Below are 27,972 nucleotides of genomic sequence, written 5' to 3'. Positions count from 1 at the left end.
ATAAGTTGGAATCGAAAAGTAAGCCGTTTATAAACAACATTATATCTTGAGATATATCACTGGTAAAATTATCAACTTTCAAATGTAACGTCTAATAATTTGATCAAGGAACTAAAAACCTTATATTAATTTATCATTTAGTGTAAAACATGACCAATGCTCAGCATTATCGAAAATTTTACAAGGTATGTGTTCAGAGGTAGAAAATATATACACTTTGCATATGTTTGGAGTTGACTATCGAATCGAATCTTAATAACTATTTATAAACACGGAAATTTCCTTAATTTTTAGTCGGCTTTGGTGGCTCTAATTGCTGATTTTTGTCCAGACCAGATTGAGTGGCTTGGTTTTTAATTTGAGAGGCGTCCTTTCGTCGCGCCAGCATGAAATGCGATACGTTCTCGTAAACCAGAAATGTGATCATACAGGCTGGGACCACACGCACAAGACTGGCTTGCAATCCCTTATAGAAGCCGGGCATGCCCTCAAACCTGCAAGCAAAGCAAAAGAAGAAGGCAATTAATACAATTCTGTACGAGGAAAACTACCATTACGAGACTTACGACGACGACGTTTCAGATTAGCAAAGAGATTCTGCAGAATTTTGGAAAAGGGGGAAAAGGGAACTACTTACAACACAACAAATAGGTGAGTGAGGAAGCTGCCCTTTTGGCCCGTTTCGTTTTTGATTTTGGTTTTTTGTTGGTAAAGGTGTAAATGAAAAGACTCGTCTTGCAAGCGGAGACTTTAAGATAGTTTTTTCTTTCTTTCTTGTTTTTGCCTTCCTGGCATTTTAATAGTTAAGCATAATTGTAATTAAGTAATTCTCTTTTCTTTTTTGTTAGGATTCAATTTGCTGTCACTTGTTTCATTTGTTTTTTGCTTGGTTTTTCGTATTTGTTCACAATGCGATTTGATTTACTTTTATGCTTATTTACATAAATATTGTATGTCAAGTTTATAAAAATTATAAAACCATATGCAAAATTATGAAGAATCTTTTTGCCAAAATGAAATTTTTTTCTTTTCTTATTGTTTTGTGTAACAATTTCATTATTAAATAAATAATTTAACTAAACTATAAACTAAATGTTGTGTGCGTGTTTTTTGTTTTTGTTGTTTTCGTTTGTTAATGAAGAAATGCATCTTTGAAATTAGATTTCATAACTTTTGCAATTGCTAGTGCAGCTATCACAACAATCACTTTCAAGTTTAGATATACACATATATATGGAATACACTTAATTTAAATATTATAATTAAAACAAAACTAGTCAAATCCATCGAACTTGTAACAATAATTCATAAGATAATGTTGGTTTTCTTTTGTCATTTTCTTGCTGATAGACTTATACTATGTTTTCTTTTTTGTATGTTTAAAAAAAATAGAGGGTCGAAAACTATATAGAATAAATTGATTGATAGATAGATTCATGTATTCTAGGTGCTTAAATTCTGCCGCAGATTCATCTGGTTAATACTATTCTGCATTTTGGACTTCCTCTAACTGGTCAGTTTCTCCCATATGAGCATGACCATGCAAATGTTGGGCGTGACGTGGACCAAATAGGGAACCAAGCCCTTATAGAAACCTCTCATACGTTCGTACCTCCAAGTCTGTTTGATGCAGTCCCAGGTGCCATTGTAGCGATGATGATGATCCTGCAGACGGGCGCGTACCACCTGATACGGATAAGTGGCCGCGGCAGCTATCAATTTGGATATAGCGGCAAAGGCCAAATATTCTGTAGTAGCCTAAAGAGAGCGAGGGAAACAAAATTTGAAATTCGGTTAGAGAAATAATGTTGAACAAGTGCCAAATCCCACGCCACACCGACGTCACCGCCAACCAGATACGGCCGGATATATGCAAATATCATATATATAGCCACGCGCGTTGGTCATGTGATTCGTTTTTGGCTACACCCACTCACCAGCTTGGTATCGATGGGCAGCTTGCGGTAATCATTGTAAGCATTCTTCAATTCCTCGTAGGTCATGAATTGTATGGCTCCATGGGAGACACCCAACATGCCGGGAACAAAGCCTCTGTATAGACCCCGAATACCCTCCTCTTTGTAGATTTGGGCCAGGGCATGGATCATGCCACGATATTCAGCACTCGAAGTTGCATCGCACTGCAGGCACAAACGCGTTTTCACCACCCAAATGGGATTAGTTAGGAGCAACGTTAGGGCACCAGACTCAGCAGCAGCCAGCATATGCATAGTAGGACCCAAGGGCATGGTCGTATTACCACCCTGAATAAACGTCTTGATGGTATTATAGCTAAAGATTAAGAGAAATAAATCTATTAATACATTAATTCATAAATTTAACTTAATTCCTAGTACTTACAACATGAAGTAAAGTCCCCATGAGGAGCCCGAGCCCCAAACATTGGGCGTGACGCCTTTGTAGAGACCACGGAAACCCTCTTGACGAAAGATAGTGGTGAAGGCGCTGCCCAGGCCTCGATATTGCGGCACTGCAGCTGTGCGTCCATCATTAACTAAAAATAAAAATTGATTATTAAAATTAATAACTATGTCTAGACTAGTTGGCCTTGCCAAGTCATATGAGAGAAATGAAGAAAAAGGGTTGGGTTGATTGTTTGGGTTTGTCTGGGTCTACGTCATCTCCACAATTTGCTTATTCAGATATCACCTCGACAACTGTACGGCGAATCGAATCAGTTGTTGACTCCATCCAGGCCCTGGCTAGAGTTGTTTTCGCCAAAAAAAAAAAAAACATGTCAAAAAAACACGAAAACAGATAGCGTTAATTGCCAACGGATGCGATAAGACAACAACGAAACATCTAGCTCTCTAGTCTTTGCTGGGCCATTAGCATCTATTTATAAGTGTATCAGAGCAAATAATAATTGCCTGGCCTGACAACAGCTCTAAATTCTAGAAAAAGAGGGGCTCGTCTCTAGATGTTGTTATAAAACTTTTTTCTTTTCTTTTTTCATATTTTTCCCAAGCAAAACTTATTTTTAGTTCACCTTGAGTAAAGTTCAATTCCAGGCAAAACAACGTCTATATGGAGAGAGGGTGAGGGGTATCAAAAGTGAACTCATTGCATCGATCAGAATTCGTTATTTAACGCAGAAACTGATAACACAAACTAAAGGGGAGCGCGGGCAGGCAAGCGGGGTTAATTGTGGTTATGCCTTGCTTTTATATTATGGCCTATTATTATAGCGACTGCTTTCATCACTACCATTTTAGCCAAGTGATCTAGACTTATCAATATACCTTTTTAATGGCAATACGATGGGATATTTCTGTGGATACATGATATGAGTCAGCACTTGAGTTTGCGCGCTTGGCAACAAGTGAATGAGCTTACAAATGGAACCAGTTTGGGGGCGACGCGGCACTGAAAGTTGCCGTTACACACATGCACGCAAAATGTACAGTCGACGTTCTGCTGGTCAACAACAACATTTTGTTGGTCACGTGAGGCAACAACAACAACCTCAGGGAGAGGAGAATGCCAACAACGAACGAAAACAAGTTTCTAAACGAAAATGCGTCAGCCAAAAGACCTTGCGCAAGTTCCAAGAAACAAAAAGCGAAAAGACTGGGAGAGAAGCAAAGAAAACAGCTGTTCCCTCCAGTAGAAGATGCCAAATTTTATGGTCATTGGGGGCGCTGCTTAGCCAGTTAACCAAGTAGCAAGCAAAATGGCTGTATTATTTATTTTAGACCTTTTATCAGCCCGAAAATGTGTGGTGTGATTTTTCTTCTTCTTTTTGCTTGTGCCATTTCGCATAAACAACTTAATTTTGTTGTTGTTATTGACTTTTACGCTGAAGCTTAACGACAACAAAAACAATCGAATGAATTAACAAAAAACAAGCTTTGAATTTACTTTATTTTTTGTTATTGTTAACTTGTTCCCCTCCTCCTTCTCCTTCACTCTTGTTAAACAACATACGGAAATATTGTCCAAGTAAAGCAAATCGAGGACAAAACTATGCGGGGAAAAAACAAAAAGAATTGCAAAATAAGCTACGAAAAAACATAAACAAATTGCTGAGTCAGCTGATAAAGCATGAATCAAACAGCTGATAATTGTCTTGCCCTCAAAAGTGGTTACTAAGGCGAAATTTGATAGTTTTCTTACAATTAGTTTACAATTGTTAATAACAAACTTTGATCGAGAACAATACAGATAAATACACAGGGGCAAAGAATGTTGCCGGGGAAAAGGAATTTGTCAACAAATCCATAAATTTACGCCAGTTATCGTTCACATTAAGCAGCCATAACAAACGTATGACGCAGAACAGCGTATGGGGGAAAAAGTAAACAACTAATAAAAAACTAAATTATAGAAGTCCCCACGTGCCAGCAATTAAGGAGTAGTTTGTAGCCGCTATTGTGGGTGGGTATTGCATTTCGCCCAGACAGACGACAAACACTCGGGCGGCGGCAATTGCACTAAACTTTCCATGGAAAATTTTTGCCTGATAGCATTCGAAACTGCACGTGCTGTCAAGCTACAGTGAAACCTGATGATGGAGACCCCTGCATTCCCTTCACTTACTCTATGTATATGTACTTTGAAACTTACCAGCAAAACGGATTTTAATCAAATCCAGTGGATGCAATATTAGGGTAGAGGCCACTCCGCCGGAAACACCCGCCACCATATGCTCATACTTAAGATGGGCAAAGACATTGAATTTCTTGGGACTTCCTGCAACTACAGCAGCTACGGCTCCGGGTCCAGTGGTAGAATTCATTTTGCTCATTTTTATTTTTTCCAACACTTTGTTGCTCTTTGTTGTATTATTGTTATCTTAACTCGATGGATTTGTTGCTGTTTTCTTGTTTTTGTTGTGCGTGAAATTCAAGCTACAATTTTATTGTATTTCGTATTTCTCTCTTTGTTCTAATTTCTTTACTTCTATTTACACTCTTTGGTTTTAAATTGTGCGAGAAACATTAACGCAAAATCAAAGAAAATCGTTTGCTAAATTTATCTTGTTTCTAGGCGCAGACTTTTTGCCGTTTTTGTTGCTGCTGCTGCTATTCACAAATTTCTGCCTTTGTTTTGTTGTTGGCCAGCTCATATTTTCTATCTCTTTTATTTTGATTTATTTATTGTTGTATTTGTCGACAAGTTTTTTTTATTTTGCCTTATTATTTCTTTTCTTTAATGCGCTGTGGGGTTGTCTCTATTCCTCTCCCACTTTTGGCTGATGAAATCTGTTTGATTTTCGTCAATATGTCAATTCAAATTATTTTTGCCATTCGCTGATTATGTAACTTAAACGCCAAATGCATTTCTTTTAACAACAAGCGCACCTTTGCCTATAAATTTTCTTAATTTCTCTATTTCACTACTACAGAATTGTCCGTGCCAGCACGTGTGGTTTCAATTGAAAATTAAGTAATAATAATTAGAGATGGCAAATTTTTTTGTGATGTAAAAAAACATTGCGATGTTTCTCGATGTTTTTGTCGATGTCGATGTTCAGCGATGTATCGATGTTTCACCAAAACATCGGTTCTACTTATCAAATTTTATTATATAATTAAATAAAGCTGCCTTTACAAAGCCCTTTCAAACCTTACTTAAACCTTTAACGCCTAAGAGTGCCTCGAGGCACATATCGATACTTTATAAAACCTTTAATACTGACCCTTCCTTAATTCATTTGAACAATTCATTTATGTTAACAAGTTTCATTTGTTTATTTCCAAGCTAAAATACATTTTTAAATTTTGAAAACAGTATTAGTTTTCATTGTTTGTTACATATTATTATATTCGATGTTTTTATTGAAATTTACATCACTATGGCAAATCCATTGATGGCATCGATATATTGTGTTTATTTATCGCTTTTATCGAGTAAGGACTCGATAGAGCTAGGAAATTAATCGATACTATCGATTGCACTGATATTAGCGATAGATAAATGCTATTTTTATCGCTTTTGCCTACATTTTTAAAACGATTTACATTTTTCTGCTTCAAGGTGGCACCTCCACAAAATTTGGTATCAACCGAAAGAGAAAAATTCCACGAGTACGCCCTCAGGTGCGCCTTTGCGATTTATGTAGTTTTTGTGTAATTAAGAAAAGAAAAATTAAGTTGCTAGCGGGTTTATAGCTAAAAGTAGGTATTTCCGGCTAAAATAAGCTGTCAAATTTTTAGATAGTGTTGCCAGATGCCAAATTTCGGATCCTGGAATACGCGCGCTTTTTGAAACTTTTGTTCGCACTATTGTCAACAATCGAAAATATTGTTGAGTTTACATTATTTCTTGATTTTAGAAAACAAATATAGTTCAGAATACAATATTCGGCTGCCAGAGCAGCGGAATATTCCTTAATTTTATAATTTAGAGTAAAATATTTAGCTGAAAATAAAAAATACCAAAAAAAAAAGCATTTGCCAACACTGAAATCTAGCTTTAGCCGATTTTTTCACTTTTCAACACTGAAATCTCGAGTAGCTTAAGTAAATATTAACCCACTACGTAGTTTTATTTTGAGTTGCCACATAACTGTCATATAGCTTTAAAGGTAAATTAGCTGGTTATCGATAAAACGCTATATTCGATAGGTGATAGGTGACAATTTGATAGAACTGGCATCAAGTAGGCTTTGAGTTAAAATTGCATAAATACTCAAAGAGCTCTTGCAAGTCCTTCATTCAAGTTTCTTGTCGTCTTAAAAGCAACATCTTCCAACCATTTTTTCGTTTTAATTTTTTTTAAACTTAAATTTTGGTATAAACGATGGCTCAATGGTGGGGTGCTTAAAAGGTGGAGCACTTTATCTGCAACTCACCATTATCCAACAATAATATTTTAAATCATAGAAATTCTGCTAAATATTGTATATTTTCTATGTTTTTTCTTACTTATTACAAATAGTTTGAGGGTCAACGTCTTCCTCTTTTAGTGATTGTCGTACTCTTCTAATGTGTCCGAGTCCTTGACACTTTTAATATTTTTTGATTGCCAATCGATCCCTGCATTCAAGCTACTTCTGGTAGTATTATCTTTCTTATAATCGCGACATTTTGCTGTAGGTATGGGCATTCGGTTTTCAATCTTCAGGGGCCAAAATACAATATACATATGTATATATATGTCGGGGCGACCACTTTGGATCAGTAAGCTCCAAAAGTCATTGAAGTTTAATTGAAATTAACATTAATCTTTCAAAATATTGGTTCAGAGATAAAATCGTCGTGCAAATCGTTCATTCAAGTTCCTTGTCGTCTTAGAAGCACCGTCTCTACTATTTTTCCGTTTTAATTTTTTTAAATTGAATTTTTATTTTAAACGATGGCTTAATGGTTGGGCACTTAATATCTCAAATATATAACAGTTGTATGTTTTGTATTAGCAAAGTTATTGCTCTCACAAATGCATTTTTCCTTATTTATTACTTGATTACTCAAACGCCAGATGTCTGATGATGGTCCTTCTGAAGTAATGACACGACCAGTGTCTTTCACTTCTTCGCCAATTGTCGCATTGTTCTAATGTGTCTGAATCCTTGACACTCTTACCGGTCCACCATTCTGTTGATGGAAAAGTTTACTCAAATGCGAGTATTCTGCCATTATCTGTACGATTTGAATCGTGTCTTTCGGACCCTTTGCCTCAATGAAAGAAATCATGGTGGTCACAAATTTTCCCTCCTCGCTGCCTTCAAGTAAGTTATTTAATTACACTCTTAAGGGAAGGAACTTCACACCAGTATTGCTCTTTTGTACTTAGTGTCCCACCAGTTTTGGCACTACAATCTTTTTTAAATTGTCTCTTAATTTACGGTTATCCGAATCTGTCATCTGTTATGTCTGCCATTCCTTACTCTCCTGTATTCTACTTAATTTCGAATCAACAGAACTTTGATCTAAAAATTTATTCTCAAACAGTTTTAACTAACTTCTTTCTAAACATCTTGATCCTGAGCGGCGTTGCTAATCTTTTAATGTGATCATCGTCTTGTTCCAAATACTCGATCTAATTGGTAAATTTCAAAGGTCACTCGTAAGGCCTTGGGAAATTCCCTTTTACTTCCACTTATTGCTTGATTTGCTGCTTGATCACTTTTTGAATGATTGATATAAGCAATACCCTTACAATTTAGAGAATGCATTTAAACAAGTTGTAGTGAATTCTTGAAAAAGTAATGCTATTCACATTTTGTTCACAAGCACTGGAAATGAAACGTAATAAACACTTTTGTTTGGCACATTACATAATTATTAACAATGCTTATTTTCTTATTTGATGCAACTCTTTGGAAATAGATTTCCATTAAATATTTCTCTGCCGCAGCCGGTAATGCGTTTGGTGATAATATACCATTCTGTCTTGCAGATACCACCTGTGAAGCCGTCCAACCGTTACTAAGTTCTTTAAAGTGGCAATGACTAGTTTCATAGAAGAAACTTCTCTGCCATTTTCCCGTTTTAATTTTGTTTAAATTGAGATTTGGATATAAACAATGGTTCAATGGTTGGTTGCTTATTATGTCGAGCAGCTTATCTGAAACTTGCAAATCCGGTTCCTTTCATTTCGATTTCGACCTGTCAAAGTCCTCTAGAATTTGCATTATCAAGCTTAACTCTTCTCCCAGTTGGTTTTATTTTCTTCGAGATCTCGCGAAGTCTCGAATGCGCCTTTGTTTGCTGCTACGTTCTACACTTTCTTTTTGTCCGTATGTGTTGTAAAATTAACAATTTATTTCGCATGAGAGGAACAATGCCTACAGAATATCTAATTTTTATGCTTGTGCGAGGGCTATTAAGACCCTTGAAAGTGGGTAAAATTTTTATTCATTCTTAGCTGTTAATGAGATAGAAATTTCTCACGAATTATAATATAATAATAAAAAGGGGTAGACATAAATCCATTAAAAGTAGTCGAACCTTCTAGTATTTTGTAGTTGAATATACAAACGGTAAGAAGAAAAGGACTTTTCTGATCCCGTAATTCACTCATGAGCTCTCCAAGTCCAATGACCCACGGTATTTAGGACCTCACATGCTGACAGTTATCGTACATATTATCATCTTCCAGGATCGTCGTTCTTATCCAACATAAAGAGCCAAACCGATCTGGCCGTCTTTGCGAATCAGCTTCACCTCTGCTACTTGTATGTGTATCCAAATGAGAAATATTTTATAATATCGATAAAAAGCTAATATTGGATGCACTAAAGTTCAGATAGGAGTTTTTTTTTTGAGTAATCTCGTAATCCGCGTTGGAATAGCGTGCCACAAAGAAATGGTTTTATTTCCGACCTGATGGTCGAAGAATGTCAACACCAGGCCCTTATGGATCGCGTAGTAAAATCCGTTCATACGCATATTTTAAACGTTTCTAGTCCGATTTCAATAAAATATAGTTCGATAGTTAAATTTAGTTAGTTTGGTAGAAATATATAAGATTAATTGGTCTGCCGAATTTGGTCAAAAAACTGCAGCTAGCAATCCATTTTTTCTAAATTATGGAGGCGGAAATGAGCGTGGCAAAATATTAAAGTGTACTAATCCTTCGCGCATACTAAGAAAATCTACATTTTAAATTTGGTTTAGCTTTGTTAGTTTTCGAGACCAGTTTTATTTCATTTTCGGGGCGGAAGTGGGCGTGCCAAAATTTTGAAATAGTCAATATATGCGCGTCTATTAAGTTAGCTTACATACCAAATTTAATGTCGGTAGCTGTCATAGTTCTTAAGAAAATCAGTTTTATGTAAATTCCGGCGGCGTAAGAGGGCGTGGCCAAAATTCCAATTAACTCTATACGTTTACATACTACACGAGTATACATACCAAATTCGGTGGCTCTAGCTCTTATAGCTTCCGAGATCTGCGTGTTCATACAGACGGATGGACGGACGGACGGACATGGCTAGATCGACTCGGCTGTTGATCCTGATCAAGAATATATATACTTTATGGGGTCGGAGAAGCTTCCTTCTGCCTGTTACATACATTTTGGCGACTTTAATATACCATTTCACCCTATGTGTATGGTATAACCAGAGGGCTAGGGGTAACTTCGACCGCGCCAAAGTTGTATACCCTTGCAAGTTGTTGGTTACTATTTCCCTATCTATAGCTGTCAAAGTGGAAAAACGTTTTAAAAGTCTAATGTAAGGAAAGAACAGCTTACAATTTTAGCATAGGAAATAACGAGGGTTTTAAACAAAGTCACTGGTATGGTAGCTTATAATATAGTCATCCGATATTGATCAAATTGAGCAGAGGCATTAAAAGCTATGTTTAACTGAGAAATATAAATTTTTACGTCTACTTCTTTAAAAGGAACGAAGTAATTGACATTGAAAGTCACTGTTTTCGACCGATCGCAAGAGGGCAAGATTTATAAAAAAATTGGCCAAATCACGAAAATAACCAAAACACAGTCGATGACATCGTCCGCAGATTAAAAATGAAAAAACGCCCCAAATAAAACAAACAAAAAACATAAAATATTCAATTGAGAAGAATCCGAAATGGAGAAAAAAGTAGACGAAGATTCTCGACTTAGTGCTCCGGAATTGAAGGCTCAGCTCTTTACCGAACACGGGAAGACCGTACCATTAAAAAAGGAGGGTACAACGGTCGAGTCCTCGCAAAAAGCCTTTACTTTCTGACCACAATCGGGAACTAGCTTTGCAGCGGTTGCAGGGTGACAGCTAGGATGTATCATCTCCAGATCTAGAGTTTGCAGGCATCTTTGCCTAAGCAACATGTTTCTGGATAAATGTTACTAAAGAATGAGAACTCTCATCAGGCGTGGTTTTGTTATAAGGATAGCCTATCCTTAGTGGGCTTAGAGAGCTTATTAAATAAATCTGAGGGGAACTCGCCATACAGCGCCTTTAAGTTAAAAGTGAAGTGACTAGTTAAAAAGGTGTTAATAAAATAAAATAATGTGTGACCAAAGTCTAGGCTTTATTCTTGAGGAAACTCTGAGTTCCAGTCGTACATTACTTTGGAAACTAACGAGTTCCAGTCGTTTGAAAGTAGCGACAACCCTTTTGGACTCTAAAAATTGCAAATCGGAAACTCATATCCAAAGCAGAATGTTTAAGAAGGCCAACTTCTATTTAGGTGATAAATGATAATTATGTTTTCGAGCACCGCGATTATAAGAAAGATAATACTCGCATAATTAGTAAACTATTCCATCGCAAACAGAAGATTGCCAGTAGAACATTAAATGCAAGAATCAATTGGTAATCAAAAAGGATCTATTTAAAGTGTAAAGGACACAGACACATTAGAAAAGAGCGACAATCTGTCGAAAATAATGACAATTTAACTTGAGTTCTGGGCACAGAGCAACAGCAAGACCAGAACAAAGAAACCTATATACATTAATAATAAATATGCAATGTGTTTACAACATTTCATTTCCAATGCTTGTGAACAAAATGTGAGTAGCATCACTTTTTCAAGAATTCATTAAAATTTGTTTTTTCAATAATAGAGTTCCAACAATTGCAGCTCCAACAATTGGTATCGCAGGTAGTTCCAAACAATGTGACACACTCCAAAACATTAGGGGTACTTTGTCCAAAAAAGATTAAATTCCAGTGCTATAGCCTGAAGGATGACACACCTTTCTGAGTGTTCATAAAAACATACACTAATATCGGACACTAAACAACTAAAACAGGAACTTATGAACCGGAAGCACAAAGTCCTAAATATCTGAAATTATCCTGAGTAATACTCGGACTTGAGTAAAGTTTTCCAACAACAGAAGACCGGTGGTAGAATGTGGGGATCGATTGGAGAGGAAAAAAGGATTAAGAGTGTAAAGGACACAGACACATTAGAACTGTGCGACAATTGACGAATAAGTGGAAGACGCTGGTCGTGGCACTTCAGAAGGACCATCATCCTACATCTGGCGTTTATGAGTAATCAAGTAATAAATAAGGAAAAACACATTTGAAGCAAAAATTTGTGGGAGCATTAAAATAGCTATTACAAAATATACAATTAATATACATCAGAGGTAGGCGCCCATAGCCCGTGCGGGCACTTTTGCTCGGCAATTGCTCGTGTGGCCGTCTGTGTGCATGCCGATGTGAGCACGAAGTACAAGTTGAGTGCATAAAAAAACAGCTAGTGTCGCACAGACTTTTGACGAAAGCAGTACTATGTCGCTTTGTTACGCAGCTACACGCAGAAAAATTAATGCTTCACTTTCTTACATGGCAACAACAAAAATATTTTGCCATTATTTATATTTTGTCCCAATAGGGTAAAAAGTATATTACAATATAAGCGAATCCACATTTTCGACAATGAAATTAATTAAAGATTCAATTCGAAATAGTCTTACTGATAGCTATTTAGAAGATCTCCTTCGTATAAAAAGTTATCCAAACAATATAGAAGTAAAGGAAATAGTTGAGTTTCTGAACAACAATTAGGTCGGAATTATTATTTTTCACTTGCAGTTTAATTTTTTTATTCGTTTCTTCACATACGATTCGCGCAGTGTAAAGCAGCTTACGTACACAAGCAAGCGCACGCATACATTGACAGTTTGAGCTGGCTCTCTTTGTGCCTACCCCTGATATACATACATATGTATGTAAAGACGAGATGGGCACACTGATCTGAGATTACCCCTATTTTGATGAGGCGTGTAGCAGCTGAGAGTGTGAGGCATCTAAGAGAGAGAGTCGAGAGTCGAAGGGCAGTCGTCGTCGAGAACGGGCAAGATATAAACGGGTTACGAGAGCGTTCGGCAGTTGGGAAATCAATTATTCTAAAATAAATATATGTACTACACCTCAATTTAAACATTTTAGTCAATATTATGTACAATAAACTATTACACATATAATGTTGACCTCACATTTATGTATACATATTTGACACTTAAAGCACGCGAACGCGAACATAATTCAGCGCTTCCAGAGCAAGCGGCTCCGCAGAATAGTTGGTGCGCCTTCATTCGTTCGCAACTCGGTCATCCACAGAGACCTGAACGTCCCATCAGTAAGCAGCGAAATTAAAAGATACGGTACTCGACACTGCTCCAGGTTGGAGACGCATGACAATATTCTGGCACTCGCCCTGCTAGATAACAGCACCCAAACAAGGCGGCTCAAAAGATGTCACCCCCTGGACCTACCCTTCAGGCAAGAACAGGACTGGTGAACCCCATTTAGCTGGACATGAAATTTTTGAAATTTTGAATCTTTGTAACATGCCATAACCACCCAATATCTCCTCTTTTTTTATTTTTCTATCTCTTTTCCTCCCATATATATACTACTACACCTCAAGTTATTGTTAACCCCCCTTACTTAATTTGCTTATTATCCTTCTAGGATAGATTGCAAATAAATATAGAACAAAAAATAAAAAAAAATAAAAAAAATTTAAAGCACCCAACCATTGAACCATCTTTTAAACAAAAAAAAAATTAAAACTGGAAACAAAGTTGGATGTTGCTTCTAAGATGGCATGAAACTTAAATGAAGGACTTGCAAGAGCTTTTTGAGTATTTATTTAATTTTAGCTCAAGGCCTACTTGATGCCAAAACTATAAAATGACATTTAAGAATTTCAAATCCTGTTGATTTGGTCAGGCTATTGCATATCGCAGTGTTATCGATAACATAACCTATTAATCAAATATTTGTGGGAAAATGCGATATGACATCTGCAACTTGGCAAGCCTGATAACTAAGTAGAGCGGGCGGGAAATTAAAACTTGGAGCTTATTCATCCAAAACGGTTGAAGAATTTTTAAGCGGTCAACTCACCCCTTTTTTTGGGGTGTATGAGAGAAAATCTACTAATTACTTTAAAAAAAAGGTGTACCTAGATTGGGTTATACCATCGGGAGCCACAGATATATATCATACAATACAAAAAAGCAAGTTCGCGAAGTGACAGTATGAATTGTCCAGAAACTGTTTTATAGAAAACCGTGTTGAATTTTGCACCAAAGAAGATCACGTCATGCATGAAAATACTCGCCAGAATCATATCTTCGTTTCAGTGGATGGATCCATATCTTCCCCTTCCATTCTTTGCTAAAAATTCTTAATACTCATTTTTAGAAAGTAAATTTATAAAATAAATTAAAATTTAAAACAGCATTGCAGAGCTCGACTAGAGCAAAAATACATTAATACAGGCACTGGAATATACATAAAACGAACAAGAAATCAAAGTAAAAATAGAGATATTCTCCCAATTTTCTTTCTTTTTATATGTATCCATATGTATTTTATTTCTGCTGCTGAAAACCGACAGCAAAATGTCGCGATTATAAGAAAGATAATACTGCCAGAAGTAGCTTCAATGCGGGGATCGATTGGTAAACAAAAAATAATAAATTAATTGTGTCAAGGACACGGACACATTAGAAGAGTTCGATAATCAGTAAAAGAGGAAGACGCTGGGCGTCAAACTACTTAAACCATCATATGATGTTTTAAATATATCTAGTCAAGTAATAAGTAAGAGAAAACATAGAAAATATTCAATAAATATATATTTAAGAGAATTTTAAAGAATTTTGAATAAAGGAAAAAGTATTAAGAAATTGCACAACCTGAGGCAAGCAAACAAATATAAGAATTTTAAGACTTCTTGGAGTATTGGAAAATCAGAGTGAGATCACTGCCATAAATCTGAAGCTGAGACGAGATTAGACGTAGGTTGAATATTTTCACTTATGGAACTTTTTTTAAGTCGGGAACTTCCTACATGTTCAGTTCGGGACAACATCTTCATTTGAATTTTCTTGACCCTCCAATCTTTAGTCCTTGTAGCCGTCAGCAACAGTTTTTGGTTAGCACCCTCCAAATAACACCTCTTTCTCAAGGGCATCTGAATGTCCCATCTGAATTCATCAAAAAGGTTTTGAAGGTCAACGTTAAAACATACTACACGATCTTGAATTTAACTGTTTATTACAAATTGTTTTAAAACTCTTGAGATTAATAAAAAAAAAAACCTTTTAAATATCACGTGCAAGACTTTCAAATCTTGTTTAAACCTTTCCAAGAACTCAAAACGGACAAGAACAAAAACTGCTTTTCAGCCTTCAGTATTTACAAACTAAGTTTTTTCTATAATATTATAAAATATTAAAAATTTTGCGAACTTAATGTGCTTTGAATAAAAAACAATTGTTTTTCGACAGACAGCGTCGTCTGAAAATGTTGCCAATCATTTGCTGAAATTATATTTGAAGGACCAGACCATATCGCAATTTGGAAGGAAATTAAAAGTGCAAAAGAGTCCGACACATTAGAAGAGTTCGACAATCGGTAAAAGAGGAAGACGTTGGCCGTCAAACTATTTGTAATAAGTAAGAAAAAACATAGAAAATATACAATATTTAGCAGAATTTTTATGATTTAAAATATTATTGATGGATAATGGTGAGTTGCAGATAAAGTGCTCCACCTTTTAAGCATCCAACCATTGAACCATCGTTTATACCAAAATTGAAGTTTAAAAAAAATTAAAACGGAAAAATGGTTGGGAGATGTTGCTTTCAAGTCGACAAGAAACTTGAATGAATGACTTGCAAGAGCTCTTTGAGTTTTTATGCGATTTTAACTCAAAGCCTACATGATGCCAAATCTATCAAATTGTCACCTATCACCTATCGAATCTAGCGTTTTATCGATAACCAGCTAATTTAGCTTTAAAGCTATATGACAGTTATGTGGCAACTCATAATAAAACTACGTAGCTTTAGTGTGTGAAAAATTCAAAAATTCCAAGAGAACTTTAAGGGGGATGAAATTTAGCCGACTTATATTAGGCAACAAATAGCTGGCATGAGTTCCGAATCATAATCCCGGAAAGAAAAGACACAAATTGCACACTGATTATATTTACTTACGCTACTCGAGATTTCAGTGTTGAAAAGTGGAAAAATTGGCTAAAGCTAGATTTCAGTGTTGGCAAACGCTATTTTTATGGATTATAGTGTTGCCAGTCTGTAGTTTTATTTGACGCGTTGTGTGCTCTGACAGTCAATTATTTTTACTCTGAATTACAAAATCGAGGAATACTGTATTTTCAACTGCTCTATAAAATAAAGAAATATTGTAAACTCAACTCAACTAGTGAAAACAAATTTTTCAAAATGCCCGCTTAGTCGAGTATCCGAAATTTGGCATCTGGCAACACTATCTCAAAACTAATAATCCCGCTAAAAACATAATTATTCTTCACAATTACACAAAAACTACATAATAAATCGCCAAGGAGCAATCGTACTCGTTTTTCTCTTTCGTTTGATACCAAATTTATTTTTGGCCCGAGTAGCTTCAGAAAATATTTGCCCCCTTTATGATTCCTTCTCATATTTGCTGACTGCGGATAAGAGAGGTCGGTATGCTGATAGAGACTCTGGCGATTTATTTGGCTTTTTAATTTGGACAACTTTAGATGCTTTCGAAATTTGTGGAAAATAGCCAAGTCACGCGCTGATTCAATTGAAAATACTCTGTCAAATATTCCAAAATTTTAATTTTGTCAAACTTGCCAAACAGTAGTTTGCGACGAAAGAGATCGACGTAATGCCATGGCCAGCTTGTTCCCCAGATCTAAACCCAATTGAAAACTTATAAAAGGACGTCAAACGAAATGTGTTCAAGGCGAATCCTTTAAATAAAGCATATCTTTGGCAAGAATTATTATTATTAATATTTTGAACATGACAATTTTGACATTGTTATCATTTTTCACTTAAATTTACAGTTGAAGAAACACGGTAATTCTGTATGAAATAAAATAAAAATACTAAATTGAAAAAAAATGTTGGTCAGTATGGTACATGGTTATCAATCTTAAAATCATAGCTTGTATGACCTGCTATTATTTTGATCACAATTGTATATTTTTCTTTATTTAAATCATGTATGTATGTATGTTTGTACGCCGTTATATTCGACATTTTACATAAAATTTGCTTATGTCGAGATCAATTCCTTCTAAATTGTAAGTTAATATCTTTTCGAGTTTTTCCAATGCATCTTAATCACATTATTCTAATGCTAATTACAGCTTTCACATTGATATTAAATCATAGCTTATTAATATTTTCGGATGAATTGATATTGCACTTGGTAAAACTTGTATTTGAAAAGCTTTAAATTAGATATTGTATAAAGTGCAGATGACACATTATATACATAGGTAATTGTGGATGTTGAAAGAAGAATGAGTGCAAAGAAATAAGATTGGGGACAATTTTGAGTGAGTTGAATTTATTAGTTGAGTTTTATTTTGCCCCATTTAAATTTGGTTTCTTATCTTAATTATGGCATGTTCTTCATGATGATTGTGCAACCTCTCACCTGGTGTCTCCCTCTCTTCGCTGTCTCACTTTCAGAAGATGTCACTTCGCTTTCGCCTATTTGACGAAGCTCTTCAAGTTCACTACTCTTCAGAGTCGGTACAAGTGGACTCTCTTCAAAGTGCTTCTTCACGCGCAGACACAAATATTGGCAAAAATACAATAAAATGAAATAGATAGAAGGGGTCTTTCCGCAATTTTTAGTTTGTATCTCAAAAAAAGTGTTACGTCAGTGCTAAACGGAAAGCGCAATTTGTAGAGGACAACCTGATGAAGACAAAGTTCAAATTGATGTCTGAAAGAAAAATCGTTCACATACTTTGTGGTAGGTTTGAGTGGGGTGATAAGATGGGTTAAACGGATGGGCCAGACATACATACTGCAGATGACTGATCGCCGTAGATAGTGCTGGGTGAAAATTTAATTGAGTGCACAAACCACTTGGGAGTTGGTATAAAAGCTTACTGATATCGCATCAAACCGCACAGTGAACCATCAACCGTTCCAGCTAGCAAAATGAAATTAATTTTCCTTCTTGGCCTACTGCCTTTGGCAGTCCTGGCCATGTCGACGGCCGATCGTAAGCTTCCGGCGGTGCGATATGACAATTTTAGGATCTACAAGGTCTACATAGAGAATCATTTACAATTGGTGGAGTTCCAGAAAATCGAAAAGCATACCCAGGTAACAAAGAAAGTGATTTGCAGACTGAATGGATTTCTAACTGTTGATTTGATCTCCATAAAAGCTTCATATCCTCAATGAAATTGCTGGTACTGGACGCAGTTACGATGTTATTGTTGGACCTCTGCTTCACCGGGTTTGGGAAAGGACTCTAGACTTTCTTTCGATTGCCTACAAAGTGATTGTTGACGATTTGCAAAAGTGAGTGAAATCCTAAACTGAAAATGGGAATCGCATCCATAATCAATCATGTTTTTGCTAGACTTCTGGATGAATCCACTGTTGACAAGGACACGGAATCCGCTATGGAATGGGAATCCTATCATTCCCTTGAAGTGATCTACGATTGGCTGGATCAAGAGTGTGCCGCCCACGATTATCTCGAGTGCAAAGTGATCGGCAAATCGTACGAGGGACGCAATATTAAAAGCATAAAATTGTCCAAACGGGAGGGCAACAAGGCCATCTTATTAGAAGGCAACATCCATGCTATGGAATGGATCTCATCGGCCACAGTGACCTACATCCTGAACCAGTTGATCAACTCCAAGGATCCAGAGATTCAGCGTTTGAGCGAGGAATACGATTGGATTGTTGTACCAATGGTTAATCCCGATGGTTTTGTCTACACCCACGAAGTGGAGCGCTTGTGGCGCAAGAACCGTCGCCCCAATGGCCATACTAACGTCACCGGCGATTGCTATGGCATTGACATGAATCGCAATTTCGATTACCATTGGGGTGGTGCTGGCTGGAACATCGATGATCCCTGCGATCATTGGTTCGGTGGCGAAACTCCCAACACTGAAGTGGAGATCCTTGCTCTGCAAGACTTTGTCAGCTCCTTTGCCGATGGATATATCCGCTCCTACATGGCATTCCATGCCTACGGACAATACGTTCTTCTGCCCTATGGCCACAGCAACACCGAGTTCCCTCCCAACTATGATCAAATGATGCGCATTGCTGCCGCCTTTGCCGAGGGAGCTGTGGAACCATACGGTTCACCCTTCACCTATGGTGCTAGTGGTCTCCTGAATTGTAAGTACAATGTCGCAGACACAACAGACAACAATTAATTGATTGTTTTTTTGTTAACTCTTAGATGTGGTATCTGGCGCTGCCAAGGATTGGGCTTATGGTGTAAAGAATATTCCATTTACTTGCACCGTGGAGCTGCGCGACAAGGGCACTTTCGGTTTCTTCCTGCCCTCGAACCAAATCACTGAAGTCGGTGTGGAGGTCACCGCCGGTCTGGTAGCTCTAGTCAACAAAGCTGCCGATGAGGGCATCTTCAGTTAAGCATAGGAAGATATGAAAATTGTGACATTTAAAATAAACTTAACAATTTTCAATGGAACATTACCAAGATACAGCTGTCTAAATTGTTTTCTAGAATGGTCTTCAAACGGCGCCTTACATTATATAAAAGTTATTTTGATATGCATGTATGTTTATTAGCGAAAAATATATACATATGTATGTGCTCTATATTTGCAGAACTGGTTCAAGAGCTTCGTTATCATGGCAAAGAATGACAGCGTTCTATAGTTCTAAACTTCTAAAAAATTAAGTAAGTCGTTTCTCCGACTTAGGTATACCGTACACCAGTTAAGCAAGTATTTAAAATTTATTAAACAAATGCAATTTCACATGCTTTTGACAAGCGCATCTTAGTATCGCGCTCACTCAAGCATACGAGCACCCTAGCGCCCCCACCAGCCAACGGCCAACTCCAGCCTTATGGAAAAACGTTTATATGCATAACTTGGCTATTTTTTGTCCAATTTTAATCAAATTTGGTATTTTGCTGGATATTAATTAAGTGTGCCAAATAGGGTAGAAAATTACGGGAGATGATCGAGTTTTTTCCAATTCCGGGGGCGAAAAGAGGCGTGCCAAAATCTTTACACATACATAATGTTCGCATTTACTAAGCAAATGTACATACCAAATATGGTGTCTCTAGCTAGAATAGTTTTTGAGATAAACGTTTTGTTTAAATGGCGGAGTCGTAAAAGGGGCGTGGCAAAAATTTGAAATAAACTTGACCACTTTACATACTACACGAGTCTATATACCAAATTTGGTAGTTGTAGCTTTCATAGTCTCCGAGATCTGCGTGTCCATACGGACATGGCTAGATCGACTCGGCTGTTGATCCTGATCAAGAATATACGTACATATATACTTTATGGGCTCGGAAAAGCTTCCGTCTGCCTGTTACATACATTTTGGCGACATTAATATACCATTTCACCCTATTGGTGTATGGTATACAAACATACATATGCTGGTACCCAAGGTTTAGTATAAATTCTATTAGATCAAAATATTGCCAAATATTTTTTAAATAGTCCATGATAAAATGCAAATGATAAAATTGGCTTGATAAAATGCATAAATGCAGTTTCTTTTGAAAATAAATTTGATTAATTAACAAATTTAATCGTTGACTAAATTCTAATGAAACTTATGGTTGGAAAGTCAAAACAATTAAATACCACGAATATTATTCATTTTTAACTACATTATGTAGCCAATTTTGTAAAACTTTTATGGGGTCGGGTTGGTAACGCCGAACGGCCAGACCACCTCAGAGTAGCTGTTAAACGACGACGTGGCAAGTGATCCATAAGAGACGAGGTGGCAATGCTAAAACACGACGCCGAAGAACACTTTTTAAGACGAGAAGACGTGTAGAAAAAGTAAAGAAGTTTTAAGAACGAAAGACGTGTAAAGACGAATGAGAAACGACGCTCTCATTAAAAACCTAAAGACGAAACAATTACCATTCAATGCAATCATTTTTATAGTTACTAAAACCTAATTATAATCTAAAATAAAACCTAATACCATATAACTAAATATAAACCTCAACGGGAATACTTATTTCTACGGAATCAGAACCCACAATCACATTTATGATACCTGTTGGAGTATTTATCCGTTATACAATATTGGAGTGAAATTTACAAACGGAATTAACGGTAATTATAGCAATTTACATCCCTGTCCAAACAGTGTTGTGTAACATTATGAGTTGAATGAGTGTTCTGCAACGTTTTGTTACTACTTAATTGAAATTTTTGCGTATCGTTAAAGTCAACCGTAATGTCCATGGGCAGCATCTGGAGCAGAAATTACTTGGCCCAACATAGAACAGCCACATATATGTATGTATGTGTGTGTGTGTGTGTGTGTGTGTATGCCAGGCCACAGTTCAGCAGTATCAATAAATATTTATTTTTCGCCTTTAAAGCCAAAACTTTTGCGCCTCGTAGGAAAACTTTGGCCAAATGCAGCAGGAGCAGCAGCAGCAGTAGCAGCAACAGAAGCCGATGCATGAAAAGAGGAAGCAAGGATGAATAATGGGAATGGAAGAGGAGGAGAAAGAGCGAGCCATCAACACCAACCGGTAGCAGAGTAACATAAAATTTCCTACTACAAAGTGGTTATTTTGTTTGAAGTAATCCGCAAGAAGTCGTTAAAACTGTCGTTGCCAGAGTAGATTGATGATGGTTTCACGTGTCCGCCGCAGAGTCAGATACCGAGTACACAGAGCTGCGGAAAGGATGCGCTCCTTCAGTTCGAGGTGTTTATGATATGGAATGCACTTGAAGATGCATTTGCACCATGGCAACTGGGTCGCCATATCAGCAAACGATTTCACCTCTCCTCCCTATTTTTCCTCACCCATTCGCATTTACTTTACTCCCCTTTCTCTGCCAGTCAATGATTTTCACTTTGACATGGAAATGCGAAAAGAGAAAATGTCTTGAAAAGTCTTTGACACCTGATATGAGTGGTTTGGAGCGGGGATATCTGTAATCAAATATGCAGAGCAAATAAAATGCCAAAGGTGCTGACGTTTGTGTTAACGCATCCTGAGACAGAGAAAGAGAGAGCGCTAAGCGAGATTCCATTACAGTTCTCCCCCCAAAATGTCGACACAATTTTCAATTAACTTTGCCTCGCAGGCATTTTCCTTGGCATTTTATGTCACGTGGGCAGGAACAAACAACAACAACAGCCAGCCAAACATTCGAAACAACCCCAAAGGTTAAGGTTATTTGAGCAAGTGACTTGACTTGGGCAGTGGAGGGCTCCATGGTGGCTCATAAAAGCACCAATAACGGGTCTACGACCAGGACCAAAAGTCATTATGTAAATGCCTAGCCTTGAAGTGTTATGTTATGTTTTATATGACCCAATCATATTGCAGATGATTTCTATGCAAAGTGTTGCCTTTTATTCTTTGCCCTCCTCCCTCCAGTCATCTGCACGCCCTCTTGGCCAACTCAATCGCCCACATTAAGCATTAATGGCATCGGAAATCAATTTATTGGGACCCATCAAAATCAAAATCCGCATCTAGCCATTGTTATTGTAATCGCACGTAATTACAAATTCCGAAATTGCCGACGAACGAGTAAAATTAACGTACACGAGGTGAGCCACATGAGACTTGTTTTTGGCCATAATTCGCCAAATCGTTAAATCGATTAGAAGTCATAAATTGGCCAAGTCAAATTCGAATGTTTGTTCCATTATTGCCAGCCAACTTAGAGTTTAAATTTGTTTGGAAAATTCGTTAAATATTTAGTTTAATTTAATGCTTAGTTTATAAACGATCCGCATTCGCATTTTATATTGGTTAAGGAAAAATTGTTTCCTTTTGCTTGCAATAATTTGCCGATAAAAGAGATAAACTATGAAAAAGATTTTAGTATCTTTTTTTAGATATTAAAGCTGTAATTTAATGCATTTTGGCCAAAATTAATCACCAGTTGGAGTTCTTAATTATTAGGTAGACTTAAAATGAGTCGTGTCTTGTCCATTTAAATATATACTTATCAAATTGTACAGTAAATACCATAATACTATGTATCCAGATTGTTATATGGGATAGCTATAAAGTTTCTCGGTTGTATTGAAGAAATATTAAAATTAAATTGGTCACGAGCTTATGCAAACAATTTTTTTTATTGTAATAACTATTAAAAATGATTTCAGAAAATACAAAAATATTTATTTATTTTTTACTTAATTATTTTTTTCAGACTTAGCCCTTATAACAGTAAAAATAACCGTGAGTAATTTGTGCAATTTACCTCTTTAAATTAATGAAGTGCGATTCGAATCTTATCAGAGCTTCATGTTTTAGTATTTAATTGTGTAAATATATTGATTACGAACTACTTATTTCAAATTGATAAGATCAACAAAATAAATTAAGTCGACTCCGGTATACCGTGCAATGAGCACCGAACGCCACCAGCCAACCTACGGTCAACTCCGGCCTTAGGTTCCATCTATGCATAACTTCGCTATTTTCAGTTTGATTTTAATAAAATTTGGTGCCAAATTTGATAGTCAAAATATTGAGCAAGGCAAATATATCATATAATATCCATAAGAGCTATCAAATAATAATTTTGATTGGAAAAATTTTTTTATTTCTCAAACAGTAATCGCCAAACAGAATCACAGTTAAAGCACTGCCAAATCTGATTAAAATGGAAAGACCATATTATATACACATAGATCAAATATATAACAAAAGGGAATGCTATATGGGCCGCATTGTACCAGGTCAAGTTGAAATACCATTCATTCGCAGTATTTTGATCTTTTAGATGAAAATGTTTAAAATATGCAGAACATCAATATAGCCCTTTAGTTATGACTTAATTAATCACCAATGAGTTAATTGGTGATTAGTAAACATTCCAACTTTTCAAGGGAAGAGAAAAAAAAGGGAATCGTTAATAACCTACTATCTGTTAAAGTTGAAATGAACAGAACCAAATAGGGAATGTAAATGGGAACTATTCCACGGTGTCCGTTACGACTTTACAGCTGTGCACATGACCTTAAGGTTTTGAAATCTGTATATGTATATAAAATATTGAGACTAAACCATACTTCTTTGGTAGCTTTTGGTGCGATAGTCACAAACTTTTGGCACTTTACACGAAAATAGGTGCTTGGTAAGGGTAAATGGAAGAATGTTTGTAATGTTTGCCAAACTTGGTTTGATTTACTAAAAAGGAATGTAGGTATTAAGTGTAGTCTTCCGAATAAGCAAGCTCGAGGTCATTTTTGGGAATAAACAATTAATGGGCAGGTTGTTTATCGCTATTTCAAGAACTATAGTAACGACCATCTAAAGTATATATATTTTTGATAAGCACGACGAGACGAGTTCCAATAGCCATGTCCGCCTGTTCGCCGGATCTCGGATTCAGCTGTATCGGATCACTATATCATACAGCACCCATACAAAAGGCAAGTCACGAACAGTCCGTTTACCAATAACTTTGTTTTGTTATAAGCTTTATTAGTACATGTCAGTTTAAAATACATATATCTAATTAATGACTGTGCCAAATTCGATATCGGGTTACTATATTATATAGCAGTCATATAAACATTCTTAGATTGTTGGCCGTTCTTTAGCGGAAATTAGACTTTTAAGATAAAATGGTTTTCCACTTTGACAACTCTAGGTATGGAAAAAGTAACGAAAAAACTTGCAAGGGTGTACGAACTTTGGCTGTCCCGACCCTGTGGTTTGTGTATTATATTTTGTATGTATATTTAATTAAAATTTTGTGAAAGCTTAATCCGCTACAAAATATATTTAACACCTTTTTATTTAGCATTTTTATTTATTTATTAGTTCTTTTAAATATTATAGCATTGGATAAATTTCGTTTGCAATTAATTTTCATTTTGCATTTTCCTTATCATCAGCTGGTAAAATACACAATTATGATTGAAACTTTCGGCTATATCTTTAAATGTTCGTCCTTCAAAACTTCCATAAATTTTCATTGAGCTGTTGAGAAGTTCCATCGATCGTATGCGATAGTTATCGTCACGATAATCATTAGAAACTTTATAGTAACAACAGAAGTTTTTATAATGAGCATAATGTACGGTTCCATCTGCACGAACAATGTGAATATAAAATTCGGTAGGCTGATCTTTGACGATATCGTACACAAATTTTGAAGGAACAATAATTTTCTTAGTCCAAGACCCATTATCCATTTTAAATTGAGTTATAATTAACCAACCAGAACCAGATATTTTATTTTCTATTTGAAACACCTGTGGTTTATGAAGAGCAAAAAATATTTCTACTTGGGTCGGTTTTTCTTCCTTAGAGTCTTCGCCTTCAATTCTTATTTTGTTTTCCAATTCCTTAATTTTCGATTCGTAACTCTTTATTTGAAGATCGTGTTCAAAAGTTTTTGCAGCCAATTGTTCCTCTAATTGCAGATTTTGAATTTCGTTGCTTTTTACCAAAGAAAAAGACTCCTGTAAAAGTTTATTGGCCTCTTCGAGTTTGGTTTTATACCTCGATACGATATCCGCGATATTTTTATCTTCATCACTTTCAGTTTCTTCTAGATGTAGAGGAATATCGCGTTTATTTTCAATAGAATCATTCATATCAGATTTTTTATTCAAAGCCATAATAAGGCTATCAATTTGGCCATCTTTCGCTTTAATTAGGCTATCCTTCAATTCAATTTGGCTATCTTTTAATTTAATTGTTTTAACCGCTTGTTGCAATAAGGACTTCACTTTCAGATTACAATCTCCTTCGCAACGTATGTCTATTAACTCGATTATCTAAAATATAAAGCAGTAATTTATTTATGTTCACTTGCCTCATTTGTTTATTTACCGAATCCATCTTTTTGTTAGATTCACAATCTTCCAAAGAACCATCCAGATTACGCAGCATTAGATTTATTATGGTTTCATCCATGTTGGCTGGCCAATTGAAAACTTTGTCTGAAACCGTGTAGATCTATGTCCAACCAACAGAAGACTGTATTATCAAATGGCTAAGCCAAATTGCACTACGTGCCATGCACCACACGATAATACATATGTGTAAATTACATTACGTATACGTAATCTGCTCCACACATAGAAATGAAAATAATAAAGTGTTTACTTATTGTTAATATTAATCGGACCACAACACTTGGCGAATTGAGACAAACATTGCAAAAAATTCGGGTATGATGTTTGAAAATGATGTACAACTCAAGTCAGTTCATGCCAATGCATCAGAGAAACTTTAGTTTAGGCTCTACTCATGACTCAGCAACATTTTGTTTGGTGTCTTTTAATTGTAAGAATGAGAACTTCATTTAATGGTCAGGCTTGAAAGGGTATATAAACTTCGATGTAGCCGGGATAGCTTTTTGAAATTTGTATCTTTATCTTATCGGAACAATGAGTCATAAAAGTATGGCGCTTTTTGCTCGATAGAAGTTTGTATAGTTTTGTTTTCCCTTAAAAGTTTGATACCAAATGCAGGTGGCCATTGCATTATGGTCAAAAACTCCATTTCTTAGTCATAAAGTCAAATTTTTTATGAAATGCTTTGGTAGTTTTGGAAATTAAAATTGATATTTTGTCGGTACAAAAAATATTTACAAGGGCCTCATAATTGAAAAGGCTGTCAATCCATTTTTAGTTGTGCCAAATTCAAAGTTCAAAGCGTTATGTTTTGTAGACTTATGTCTTATAGCAAAGATATTCAGTGACCTATGATTAAATCTAATTAAATTTGAGATCATCTATTTTCTATTTTATACCTGATAATTTTTTTTTTTTAAATTTATAAACTTGTTTGAAACTGCTTTATTTGGAGTCGAAATAAATTTTAGTTCGTGAATATTTTCTTGCCTCGGGAATTATAATTTTAAGTTTGTGCCTCATAAAACACATTCGTTAAATTGAATGGTTTTTCATAAGAAATTTTTATCTCAAGATCAATTTTATGAATCCATTAATATTAATATAATCATGAATTAATATAATAATTAGAATGTTTGTCAGATTAGATTCGATTGCATAAAGTACGTATACCATAAACCGGCTGCAAAATGATTACTTATAAATATTGCTTATGAAATTAACCATACTTCCTTTATAAGCAAATATATTATTATAAGAAAATCTTATTAAGAATATAAAAAGAAATAATATATTAATATAATGTGCATATTATATTTATTTTTGAATGTAATTCAAGTTTTAAATAGCACTTCATAAGAGCTAAGCCTAATTTCATTGCCGCCATAAGGCACATAGAGGCATCCATGCGATGGATGTACCTTTCCGACGATCAATGAATTGGCATGGAAACCACGGCCTATATACAGAGGTTCGCCGTCCCTAGTGTTACCAGTGGTTACTGCCTTGCTTGGAATACGGCCATTATCGCATGGAGCCCAAGCGAATGAGTTTCCAACCAGCAGTTCGTATTTTGTGATCTTATGCACCTTACCGTTCAGCGATATAGAAGCAGCTCGTTTACTTGGAATCACTTTGACTGGAAGCTGATTCCCCTTGTAGGAACAGCGACCCACATAAATCGGAGTTCCATCATTGTCAAAGCCACCGCGTACGGCATTGTCAGGCACAGATGAATTTACAGACGAGCTTACCCATTCTGGAAAAAGGATAGTTGTTTCATTATATTATTTTTGGGTTATCCTTAACGTTTTATGCCCTTACGACCCATTTTTGAGCTTCTAGTGATCAGTTCGGTGTTCAATTTAGAACTGAGAGCTTTTCAGACCGTCCATTCAAATAAAAAATATCAAAAAAGCAAACTTCGGCTTTGCCGAAGTTTATATACCCTTGCAGTCCTTGGCAATAATATTTTTACTTTTTGAAATTTCTTTCCCTGCAACTTAATTCATCAATACACAAATATTCGTAAATTTCATGGCGATACTCCAATTTTTGTAAAAATTTTTCTTCTAGACCTATATGATATAGTGGTACGATCCTAAAGATTTTCATACTTTATTTTTCCCGGGTAAAAAAATTGCATCCCGATAGCTCTTAAGATGGCTGAGTAAAACGCATACGCACAGACGGACGGTCAGACGGACA

The 27,972-nt window shown here is 35.9% G+C and overlaps 4 protein-coding genes across 4 annotated transcripts; 1 reads left to right on the top strand and 3 right to left on the bottom strand.

Annotated features, from left to right (window-relative positions):
• Nucleotides 1-98: 98 nt before the first annotated feature.
• Nucleotides 99-5,409, bottom strand: LOC6652232 (mitochondrial folate transporter/carrier). The gene is made up of 5 exons (XM_002074943.4): nt 4,588-5,409; nt 2,362-2,515; nt 1,938-2,292; nt 1,613-1,758; nt 99-494 (listed from the first exon to the last, which is right to left on the bottom strand). Exons 1-5 carry the CDS (start codon nt 4,766-4,768, stop codon nt 284-286), a joined length of 1,047 nt encoding a protein of 348 aa, XP_002074979.2. The 5' UTR covers nt 4,769-5,409; the 3' UTR covers nt 99-283.
• A 12,437-nt stretch (nt 5,410-17,846) lies between these two features.
• Nucleotides 17,847-19,405, top strand: LOC6652233 (zinc carboxypeptidase). The gene is made up of 4 exons (XM_002074944.4): nt 17,847-18,036; nt 18,101-18,237; nt 18,299-19,077; nt 19,142-19,405. Exons 1-4 carry the CDS (start codon nt 17,869-17,871, stop codon nt 19,336-19,338), a joined length of 1,281 nt encoding a protein of 426 aa, XP_002074980.1. The 5' UTR covers nt 17,847-17,868; the 3' UTR covers nt 19,339-19,405.
• Nucleotides 19,406-24,709: 5,304 nt separating this feature from the next.
• LOC111519595 lies at nt 24,710-25,894 on the bottom strand. The gene is made up of 2 exons (XM_023181177.2): nt 25,739-25,894; nt 24,710-25,683 (listed from the first exon to the last, which is right to left on the bottom strand). The coding sequence occupies exons 1-2, from the start codon at nt 25,820-25,822 to the stop codon at nt 24,763-24,765; spliced, it is 1,005 nt and encodes a 334-aa protein (XP_023036945.2). The 5' UTR covers nt 25,823-25,894; the 3' UTR covers nt 24,710-24,762.
• Nucleotides 25,895-27,064: 1,170 nt separating this feature from the next.
• LOC111519609 lies at nt 27,065-27,616 on the bottom strand. The gene is made up of 2 exons (XM_023181218.2): nt 27,589-27,616; nt 27,065-27,523 (listed from the first exon to the last, which is right to left on the bottom strand). Exons 1-2 carry the CDS (start codon nt 27,593-27,595, stop codon nt 27,099-27,101), a joined length of 432 nt encoding a protein of 143 aa, XP_023036986.1. The 5' UTR covers nt 27,596-27,616; the 3' UTR covers nt 27,065-27,098.
• Nucleotides 27,617-27,972: the final 356 nt, after the last annotated feature.

This window comes from Drosophila willistoni, assembly GCF_018902025.1.
Source record: "Drosophila willistoni isolate 14030-0811.24 chromosome 2L unlocalized genomic scaffold, UCI_dwil_1.1 Seg168, whole genome shotgun sequence".
NCBI classification, from domain to species: Eukaryota; Metazoa; Arthropoda; class Insecta; order Diptera; family Drosophilidae; genus Drosophila; species Drosophila willistoni.
This window is presented reverse-complemented; position numbering and strand designations above follow the sequence as displayed.